This window comes from Chaetura pelagica, unplaced genomic scaffold (genome assembly GCF_000747805.2).
Source record: "Chaetura pelagica isolate M959 unplaced genomic scaffold, ChaPel_1.0 scaffold493, whole genome shotgun sequence".
NCBI lineage: Eukaryota > Metazoa > Chordata > Aves > Apodiformes > Apodidae > Chaetura > Chaetura pelagica.
In genome coordinates, this window is record NW_009952696.1 from 837648 (window position 1) to 848944 (window position 11297).

The 11297-nt window shown below is 46.9% G+C and overlaps 1 protein-coding gene across 1 annotated transcript in view; it reads right to left on the minus strand.

Moving 5' to 3' along the window:
* NCOA5 (nuclear receptor coactivator 5) overlaps positions 1-8731 on the minus strand; it is a 15191-nt gene extending 6460 nt beyond the window's left edge. Inside the window, exons 1-4 of the mRNA XM_009993994.1 lie at positions 8550-8731; positions 7946-8053; positions 3676-3742; positions 47-406 (exon numbers count right to left, since the gene is read on the minus strand). Of these exons, the coding sequence (XP_009992296.1) occupies positions 47-406; positions 3676-3742; positions 7946-8053; positions 8550-8712 (698 nt within the window). The 5' untranslated portion in view covers positions 8713-8731. The remainder of the gene's footprint in view (positions 1-46; positions 407-3675; positions 3743-7945; positions 8054-8549) is intronic.
* Between the last annotated feature and the right edge of the window lie 2566 nt (positions 8732-11297).

Below are 11297 nucleotides of genomic sequence, written 5' to 3' on the forward strand. Positions count from 1 at the left end.
GAATGCCAGAAAAACATGTTGGCAAATGCGACCCCACAGAGATTACCTGTACAAAGGGTCCCGAGGGTCTCTCATATCCCGTGGATCCCTCACATCTCTTTGATTTCTCGTATCCCGTGGATCCCTGTATCGATCGTACAGCGGCTCCCGTGAGTCACGAAGATCTCTAACATCGCGAAGGTCTCGCAGGTCTCTTGGATCCCTGATATCCCGTGGGTCTCGCAGGTCCCGTGGGTCCCTGTGGTCTCTGGTGTCACGCATGTCTCTGGCTCGAATGTCTCGAGCGTCTCTGGAATCTCGCCCGTTTCTCCCATCCCTGCCATCTCTGGGGTCTCTCCGTGGGCTCCCCCGAAGAGGGGAGCGGTCGCGCCTGGTGTCTCGGCCATCCCCGTAGGTGTACGGCTCCCTGGGGAAAATACCAGGGCAATGCTGTTAGACTGCTAAGGACATGGGTGCTGTCACCCCGAGGTGTCTTACCTGAGGTGTCAAAGTGACCCTTCTCTCAGCAGCTGAATCCTCCCTCCTATCCCACCACAAAAAGAACTACCCAAAAAGCACATTTGTTGAAGCAGCCTAGGGAAGCTTCTGAATTCTAACATTTATCATAGCCCAGTAAGATCCAGAAAGCTCCTTAATGGAGCATGACTGAAGGTGTAGGGCACCTGTGGAAGGAGTGAACCTCAGAAACCACCTTTCCAAGGCCCCCAACCTCCAATATCAGCCATAGATCATCCAACAAACATGGTTCTGCAAATACTTTGAGAAAATTCAAGGTGCTCTAGCCTAATACCCACAAATAAGCAAAGGCCAGGAGCATTCAAGGATGTATTATATTCACCAGTCAGTGACAGCAGAATACCTGGAACAATTGTTATTGGCTTATGATTAGAAAAAGGAGCTTGTTGTGACCAAAGAGACTGTAGGTTCCACGTTGTGGTTGAGTTTGTGCTGCTGGCAGAAAGCAACAATAGCTCCCACTGTGTCCCAGATGTGAAAGGATGGTTTCCATGGAAAGCCAGTCTGTTTGTGATGCCCCACATTGAGAGGGTACTAAACCAAACCAGCACAGCCTCCTGGGCAGCAACAGACTTCTGTCACCTCTGAATGATCCATCTCATTCAGACCTTGTACTGCACTGGCTTTTGAGGCAAGGAAGAATAACATTCCAGTCTTCATCTTTTCCCAAAACCGGAGATTCTTTTTCAGGTCATATTCTGTTTTCCAGTAAAAAAAACAACATAATTTCACTATACTCTAAGCCAAACATAAAAAATCTTGCAGACAAATTACTGAGCTTCATGTGTTTGGAATGTTCCTTCCCCAGGATACTGACAACCACTGGAAAAGAAACAGCTTTTTGAATATTTTTATTTCCAAAACTTGACAGACTTTCAGAGTCCCCTGCCAGCCTAATCTAGTTAGAGAGATAAGCAGAATCTCAGTCTGTTTCCAGGACAGGGCATTCCCAGAGCAGTCACCCAGAGAGCAAGTGAGAGCAACAGGTCAGACATGCCCAAGTTCAGGGAAAGGCAGAAGGGACAGTAACAAGAGGATGTGTCAAGCCTGCCTGGGATGCTGGTGGTCGGACACTGGCCACACCAGGGGATGCAGGGGGGCACTGGCATTCCCTGCTTGTATGTCAGATACAAAGCAGATCTTGGGGCAAACTACTGAGTTGTTACCAAGAGCACATAGAGCCTCCTCTTGTAAAAGAAACACTGAATTTGCACACAAACAAGTGTAAACTCCCTCAGCCTCTTAGATGTATGAATCCCTGTTTGTGGTCTGCATTGAAACCACCTCCCATGGACACACCTCATCATCCCTATCCCCCAGACCTACAACAGATGATGGCAGAGGCTCAGGGGACACTTCTGAGTTGCTCCAGCAGATATCAAGTAACTGCTCTGTCTGTAGCTGTAAGACTACATAGCAAAACAGCCAGATGTTGCTCCAGCAGATATCAAGTAACTGCTCTGTCTGTAGCTGTAAGACTACATAGCAAAACAGCCAGATGCAGTGGAATTGTTTGGAACAGGACATTTATTCCATCTCGACTGGGGATGTCCAGAACAGGCTACACTCATCTGCAGGGACAAAAGGATCTGGAATGAGCAGTGTACAACTGCAGTTGGCAGGGCAGTGGCGTGGGTCCTTCTGTCCTGCTCTTCCCAGTGTGGAACCACAAGGCAGTGCCCACACCACACTCCGGCTCCCACAGCGCAAGCACTACTGCCCATCCTGCAGTGCACTCTGCAGCCCATCACACGTTGTGGGTTGCCCATAGCCATGCCCAGGACTCAGTGCCCACTGTGCTGCTTGGGATCTGGTGCCAGGGACATGGGATGGCCACAGTTTCTGTCCCAGAAGTCCTGAAGCCTTCAGCAGCCATGGCAGTCGTCAGTCTGCAGCCCCATATTCACAGCTCGCACCTCAGTACTCCTCAGGGCCCGTGACAGCGGCACCTGCTCTTGCATACGTGCAGGATGACACAGGTCCCAGTACCCGTGGCATCAGCACCTGCTGCATGTCCCTCCAGTGTGGCCACGGCACAGGCTGCCCGAAGCCCTCAGCACTGCGCATCTGTAGTGCTGCTGCAACTACAGACATAGCACCAGCATCGGCTTCTCATGTCCTTGTGGTGTTCTGTGGTGTGCTGGGTTCATGGCAGCAGTGGGCACAGTCGACACTGCCCAGGACCACCACATCTGCAACAGGACCCCCCAGCTGTGTGCCCAAAGCAGCTCTTGGGCTATGCCCATGCACTGGGCTCTGCAAGGGCATTTGCCCCTCACAGGGTAAGTGCAGCACCTATCAAAGACCTAGATGATGTCAAGAGTTGCAGCTACTCACTATCTGGATTTTTGGTGGTACACATCTTGCTAGTTGCACTTTTTCCTCATTTTTGGTAATTTAACAGGTCAAGTTAGTAGAGCACACCAGACACAGAGCTTGATTACCTTCAAGTCTGACAAGCAACACTCCTCCATGCAGGGAGCTTTTTCCAGCACAGGCAGAGGAGTTGCACACCTTACACCCAACCATAACCACAGCATGTCTCTGTGCACACGCCAATGATGCTACAGAAAGGAAACCAAAGCCACATTGCTGTGACAGGACAATCCGTGTCTTCTTCACCTGCCCGTGACTTCACACAGAGAGGTCGTGCAGGAGGGTGCAGACACTGACACGCACTTGGGCAGATGTGACAGTGCATTAGAGATGTTTGCTCATCCTTTTCCAGTTTCGTTTCTGCACTGGAAGCTTCCACATCAGAAGAGAAAAGACGCCCAAGTCCTCCACAGCATGGTGCTGGGAATGCCCCAGCCCTTCGGCACTCTCCAGACATGCCTTGGCTTCTCTGACGCTTGAGGCAGAAGCAAATATCAAGTGCTTTCTTTCTCACAAGTCTCCTACACCCTGTGCTGCAAAACACAACACGTGGCTGCAGTGGCAGCAGCAGACATGAGGTTTCCCCCGCACCTCCCGAGGTGTCAGCGCCAGAAGGGCTCTTGGAGGCAGGGCAGCCACGTCCCGACTGTCTCCCTTGAGCATCTCCATTTGTCTGGGGAGGTGGCAGCAGGGAAGAGACAAAGACATTTAGCCCAGGCCACTGGGCTCATGCCCCAAAAGCCTGACCTTCCTAGTACAACTCACTGCTTCCAGGTACTTTACCTTCGTGCCGGACTGGACCTTGATGAAGCCTTATTCATATTTCTTCTTTCCACTGCTTTATTAATATCTGTAAAGAATAATCAACCCATCTGTTCAATGCTATGGAACAAAAAGAAAGATCATCAGCACAATTCAAATGAAAGCAACTTAACAACAACATCCAGGGGGTGCAAGAAAACCCATTCAGCAGAGAGACATTGTCACTTTGACAATTTTTTATTAAGTTTAGATAGTACAATGTAATGCAATTTTCATGGATTTCTCTGACTTCAAAATTGGGTCGACAGATTGGGTGAGGTTTTAACCCTTTACATTCAGGCCTACACCCAGACTCTTCCTTCCATAAGAGAACCTCTTTCTTCTGCAGTCTATGAGCAAGCAGAAAGCAACTCATGGACTCTAGGAGAAAAAGCAGAGTCTGAAAACCTCTGAAAAAGGAAGCTGGTGGCCAGCACAGCCAGTCCTGTCCAGCGGAGCGTGCTGCCACCCGGGCTGGAAACAATCCAAGGGTTCAAGGGCACACACAACTGCTTCCCAAGGGACTGCTGCAGCAGTACAGCCTCCACCATGGAGGACACAGGATCCAAGGAGCCTGGAACACAAGCTTCTTACTGACGTCAACGTGGTGCATCCAAAACACCACAGTTAACATGATGCAAACTGATGCAAAAAATCAGAAATTTGAGAATTGGTTGGCTTCTGAGCATCTCCATGAAAAACATCATGAAGTGAAATACAAAGAAGAGAGCTGAAGAAACAGAGTCTTCTTGCCCTCCACCAGAAAAAGTGAAGCTGCCCAGAGCTGGCAGGAACCCCTGCTGCTCTGCTGTGCAGAGGCAGAGCCTTCCACAACAGCCAAGGGAGATGAATCGATGATTGAAGGGGGCAAGGACAGAAGTGCCTCCAGAAGTGTTACTCTGAGAGTCTTTTAAGGATAAGAACAAAACTAACTATCTGCTTCCTGCAAATCTACTGACAATTAAAATTTATTATTAGTTATTTATATCAACTACTTTCAAAGCTTGTGCAAAAGAACAAACATGCCAGAGTGTCTTTAGGGTGCACCTTAGGGTGCATTATTGTCACTGTGTAACTCAAGATCAACAACTAAACCAATGACACAGTCTTAACATTTTCCATAACCTCCCAAACTACTCTTCTTTGCTTTCAAGACTTAAATTACAATTCAGGGATTAGTTCTATTTTGTTTGCTGTCATTGTCAATCAAGAAGCAGTGTGTTCTCTTCTGGGGGGAGAGGCAAGTGCAGCAGAACGCTGCCTGTGAACACAGCAAGGCAGTGCTCACAGGACCCCCAGGCAGCCTCTGCCTTGTCTCCTGCCACAAACTACACGTAAAGGACATTTACTCCCTGGATAGTTTCACTCATTAAAGACATGAAAACATATCTGTGCATTTGTGGAAGTATTGCTATAATGCAACACTGGAGTCAAACCCTCCCAAAGCCTTTTATTACCTTATTGTGTTACTAGCAATAATAGCTGACAGTCAGACTGCATAACTGAAGCAACTGTTTTTTATTTGAAATCTTTTTCCCCTTGAAGTAGTGTTATCTTTAAGCAAGACACTATTTACTTTCTTTAGTATAAGATTAGTTTTATTTTCTGTTTTAAGATGCCATTGGAGAATCCTATTATGATTTTTACACTGAATACCATACATTTCCTTCAAATAGAAGTATTTAAATCTGAAGAAAAATATTTTACTAGAACAAAACACATCTTTGACAGGGATCCTTCTCTTGTGCAGAATTAAGTTTTAATAACATTTTATTTAATGCCAGCAGCATTTACAGGTTAATTATTTGAATGTTGACAAAACTTCTGAGAGAAAAAAAAGTCATCTGTGCTGCAAGATTTTGAGGTGACAGGACCACTGTAACCACACAGAGCAGCCTTTTGAGCAAAGTGACAATGAATCACACACCTATTTGAAGTGCAGCAGTGGCACTGAACTAGAGCTTATCTTTTAGCAAAACATCCAATTTCAATCTAAAAGTCTTCAGAGCACAGAAACCACCAAAGCTCCAATATGTTTCTCCGTATGTAAATTACTTTGTTGTTAAAAAAACTATTTCTTCCCATTTAAGGACTTCTCAGACCTCTGCCTGCTAGATTAAAACCCACTGATCCCCAGGTCTGTCTGTAACACACTAACCACACCACCCCTTTATCTCAAAGCTTCTGCTACCACTTGTTCTTCAACTCTTTAAGCCTTCTTCAGGTTTTCCGGAGGCTTCTCCAGTTTAGCATTACCATTCTTGAAGCAAGCATACCAGAACTGAACACAAAGCCACACAGGTACCAAAACCTCCCTACTCCCAGCCTGGGCTTTGTACAGCCCCTCGCTGAGCACAGATCTTCTACTTCACTCTCTTTTTAAATCCTGACTGCCTGTTCTCTTTCCAAGTCACTTATGAAAGCACTGTGTGGCCAGGAATCCATTTGTCCAGACCACCACCCAAAGCACTAAGCAACACCATCTATGTTCCACAGAGATTCATCTGAAAGCCATTTAACCCTGTATTGGTTTTACCTGTTCTAGTTTCTTAATCAAATCAAGCATCTCACAGAAGTCTTTTACAGCAACGCTGCTACTTTCAGCCACAAAACCTGCAGTATCATAAGTTAGTCTGACAAGATTTTTTTTGATTTGCATCAGTTCTTTTCCCACTCAATGTCAGGTGGAAGAATTCCTTTGTTACCACGTGCCAGCACCAGGCTCACCCCACTACACTGCCTACTGGCACATCCACAGTGTTCTGCTGGATCCCTGGACACTCCTTAGTTTTGCAAAGCTTGTAGACAAGTCTTAACTTCCCTGAGCCTCACAGACATTAAATTTAACTTTTTGGAGAGGTCTGCTTTTGGCAGCTGCTGCTTTACACTGTTTTCCTACTGAAATGGAATTGATATTAAAACATCTTCTGTCTCTTCCAAACTAGACAGTGGAAACATTAACTGAAGACTAGGTGGCCCTTTCCAATTAGGAATCTTACCACTTCCAGACAGTTCCACCTTAGCTTTTGAAACGGCTGCAGTTGGGTTTGTTCAAGCTTCTACTCAGACAATGCTGGCTGTAACAATTTCTGCCCTGCTTGTCTATTTGCCTCCATTTTCATCTCCAGTCTTGTACCTGCTACTGTACACACATCTTCCCACAGGGTATTATGTATTGCTCCTCTCCTTCCTAAGCCAAACTGTTTATTTGAAAGTTGTGGTTTTGCTTGCACTAGATTACTAGATTACTTACTAGATTACTCTTAGATTTCTAACCATTCATTTCTGTTTGTTTGTTCTCAGCATCTTCAGCAGAATCACTTTTGTTTTTATGAAAATAGCCTTTTTAAAGCCCCTGGTGTGTACAGCACTTCTTACAGACTGATTTCACTTGTGAAAAAAAAATAAAATCCAAGTTAGGATGACTTCTCCAGGAAGCTGCTGAGTGCTGTGACCATGTCCTCTGAACCTGTCCAAATGAAGCCTGGTGCTGGTTTACAGATGTTTGTAAAACTACACACCATGAGGTTTCAATGAACACTTTGCAGGGCTTACACACTAGACAGCTTCTCACACAGGCAAACAGCTTTAGAAACACATAACCAGGTTCAGAGCCAGACCTTGGCAGCAAGAGGAAACACCAAGACAAACCAGGCAGCACTGACAGCAGATATCCCAGGAGGCAAGCCTGTCCCCAGGACAAGGGATTTCAGACCAACACCAGCGGTGTCCCCACTTTCACTCTTACACAGGCACCTCTGCCAGGACGCATGCTGTATGAAAATAGCCTTTTTAAAGCCCCTGGTGTGTACAGCACTTCTTACAGACTGATTTCACTTGTGAAAAAAAATAAAATCCAAGTTAGGATGACTTCTCCAGGAAGCTGCTGAGTGCTGTGACCATGTCCTCTGAACCTGTCCAAATGAAGCCTGGTGCTGGTTTACAGATGTTTGTAAAACTACACACCATGAGGTTTCAATGAACACTTTGCAGGGCTTACACACTAGACAGCTTCTCACACAGGCAAACAGCTTTAGAAACACATAACCAGGTTCAGAGCCAGACCTTGGCAGCAAGAGGAAACACCAAGACAAACCAGGCAGCACTGACAGCAGATATCCCAGGAGGCAAGCCTGTCCCCAGGACAAGGGATTTCAGACCAACACCAGCGGTGTCCCCACTTTCACTCTTACACAGGCACCTCTGCCAGGACGCATGCTGGGGGCAGGAGACACGGCGCAGGTTTCCTTACCTAATCTATACCCTTTATAAAGGCGCCCATTCTCACCGTCCAGAGCGGCCTGGACATCTTCTAGACGGTCATACTGCACGAACCCATAGCCATGGTACATGCTGAGGGCTGCAAAAATTAACAGCAGGGCAAGACCATTAAACTGCAGGGCAGAATGAACCCGCACCCGGGCAGCGCGTCACCCACAAGGGGCAGCATGGGGCTCTGCCCAGAAACCACCCTGCCAGCACCCAGGGACAAATATCCACCAGGAACAAAATGCAGAGCTTGAAGGCTCTGAAATATACTGTGTAGATCGGCTTCCTTCTGACAAGGCAGTGACCAAAATACAGCTGGGGAAGTGACCAAGGTTTGATCACGAGACTCTGAAGTCAGGTGACAGGGTGCTGTGACACCCAACTGCAACAACACACACAGCTGGCACACACGTTACGTTTCAGCTGTCGGGGAATCACTGTTGCAAGAAAACTACCATTAAAAGGTCACTTTTTAGGAACAACATTGGTCACTCCTGTCATCATCATCAAACAGCATTTGACAAGCATGAAAGTTGTATTTCTCACTGAATCCCCAGCCACAAAAAGGCATAAGAGAATATACTAACCCCTGATCTTGCCATATTTTGAAAATATCTCTTCCATTTCTTCACGAGTCATGTGGTCTGTGGGCAAATTGCCGACAAAAAGTCTTCTCTCTAAATCCTGAGGATGGGTGCTGTTAGTGAAGTCGCTCTCTTTGATGCTATTGCTCTTGCGTCCTCGAGCCATTTTGTTTTCGTTCCAAATCCAACTCTTCGCAAAAAAGAAAAATGGCCATGCATATAATTTCAATCCATGATATTAAAATTAAACTGGAACAAGATTAAACTTAACAGCTTTGCGGACTAGAAGCCAACTGGGTCTGCTTGACGCAAGCTTCACTCCAGAGAAAACTTAACACAGGGACACCAAGGTCTGGAAAAACGTACAGCGCAGCATTTTGGTTGAGCTTCCCTGTCACACCAAAAGATGGCAGACCTAATTGTTTTGCAAATAAGTTTTAATGATTTAACTCCAAACTGAGACACAAATAAAACTCATTTTCCACTAAGACATCTTAAAGCTTTTCAAAACATCCATTGCTGTCACAGCTACTGCTGCAGGGCAGGGGTAGAAGTGCTGAAATGTACGCAAGGTCTTGATGAGTGGGACAGCAACGCCCCTCACCACATGCACCACAGAGCCCAGCTGTGTGGGGCAGTTTTGGGCCACCCAGAACCGCTGCTCTGCAGGGACCCCACCTGGAACATGTCACTCAGTGTGAGATCTCCACTTTTTCGAACCAAAACCTGCCGTTTCTCACTCGTTCCCCCACAGCCAACGTGCCCTTGTCCTCACCGAGGCGCCCGCTCCCACCAAAGGCGGGTCCATAGCCCCCTGTGCCCTGTCCCCGCCAGGGTGGGGGGAGGGCCCTTCCTCAGCCCACCCTGCTGCAGACAAAGCTGGACAGGCAGCAACCTTCTCTGCACAAAAGCACCCACAGAACTACAGCAAAAAAACAACAAACAAAACACCAACTAACAAACCTGAGCAGGCAACAGCTCCCACTCCCCCAGATTCACACCTTTGGGTTTAGGAGTCACAATTACATAAAGCTTAAAAAAAAAGGCAGACCACTGCAGCTTTCAAGATGAACTTGACAGTTTGAAAACTATTTCATTAAGTTGTCATACATCCTAAACATTGCTCTACAAGAATGCAGGATGGGATTTTTTGTTTATAACATGCAAGAAACCTGGAAAAAGAAAGCTGATGACATTGAGTATTTAAACAAAAGCTGCTGCTGTTAACCATGAGAGGTCCACAGCCAACTGCCCTGGCAGCAACCTGCAGCCCTTACAATTTAAAACTAGTCTCTAAATAGACAACTCAAGTGTCCAAAAATATAAAGTGGATTTGCACAAACGTATTTACAACACTTAACTGGCATGAAAAATACATCTACTTTAGATCTGAGGTGTAAAATTTTGGGGGTTTTCTGTTGGTTTTTGTTGTTGGTTGGTTTGATTTTTTAAGATCAACCCCCTTTAATGTTTGTCTCACTTCCCTCCTTCGTTGAGGAAGCCCTGCAGGGGTGGGAGGCAGAGAACCCTTCCCAGTCTAGTAACAGTTTTAAAATGAACTGCTGGAACAGGGAGGGAGAACAAAACCCCAACACCAGAAATCAAACAAAAAAAGTAACTTCTTCTACCGTATTGGCCTCAGTTCTCCTGTAAATATGCACCCCCCCGACAGACACAGTTTCACCTTCCCCATCAGAAGTACATACCAAACCTTGCCCCATTTTTCCACACGGAAGCATTAGATTTCTGTTCTCCTGTTGCAGCTCAAGCTCTCATCAGCTGAGCGGAAAGAAGTCTCCAAACTTCTCCCAAAATTATGAAGTGGCTATAAAACATGCAAATAAACATCCAGTCCAAGCTCCCACTCTGAGCAGGGTGAGGTCCAAGTCGGATCCAGCAGTCACAGCCCTCTCCAGCTGGAATGGGGATGCGGAGCCTTGGCGAGTGGGGCCTGGGGTGGTCACACACCCATGGGCACCTTGCAGGGCCCACTGCTGGCAGGACACTTCAGTAAAAAAAGCAGCAAGAAATTCCTATTTCTTATGGGTGGGGATAGCAGTGGGTGGCTGGGGAAGAGGGTCCAAGAGCTTTCCATAGGGAGAAAAACAGGGAGCTATGTTGGCCCTTACATACCACTTCCAAAACAGAGCAATAAATCCCAGACACTCAAGACAGGTTGAATCACTGGAGAACTGTGATGGAAGAGCATTTAGTGCCTCTTACCATTTTCCACTTTGTAGATGAGATAGTTTAGGGCAAATCAATAGTGATAAGACCCGAATAAACGAATGCAGTCCCAGTTTTAGGCACACTACAGCAACTGAACGACTTATTTCCACGTGAAGCCTTTTTTCTCAGAATGCAGCTGGAGGGAGCAGCCAAACACCTGAGTGGCTTAAAATTGTCAAACCTCCCTCCCCAAACTGAGTGCCTGGCTGAGCAGGTTACTACAGCAGGAAAGCCTGTGCCAGCTCGTGTGACATCGGATCTTCTGGAAGTTTAATAGAGACACATTCCCCTAAAAGTCTTCTCTTTAAAACCAAAGGTATTTATGAATAGTTCTTCAGAAATGAGACACGGCTGCAGCAGGACACGGCAACTGAGCGGACACAACACAGAAAGCTTCAAGATGCGGGCCAGGCGGAAGCAGCACAGCCAGGCCCCGCAGCGGGAACGGTGCCGAGGAGCAGCAACCTTTCCCCCCAGCTCCCAGCCCCCTCGGGCCGAGCCCTGCGGGCAGCCCCCCGGCCG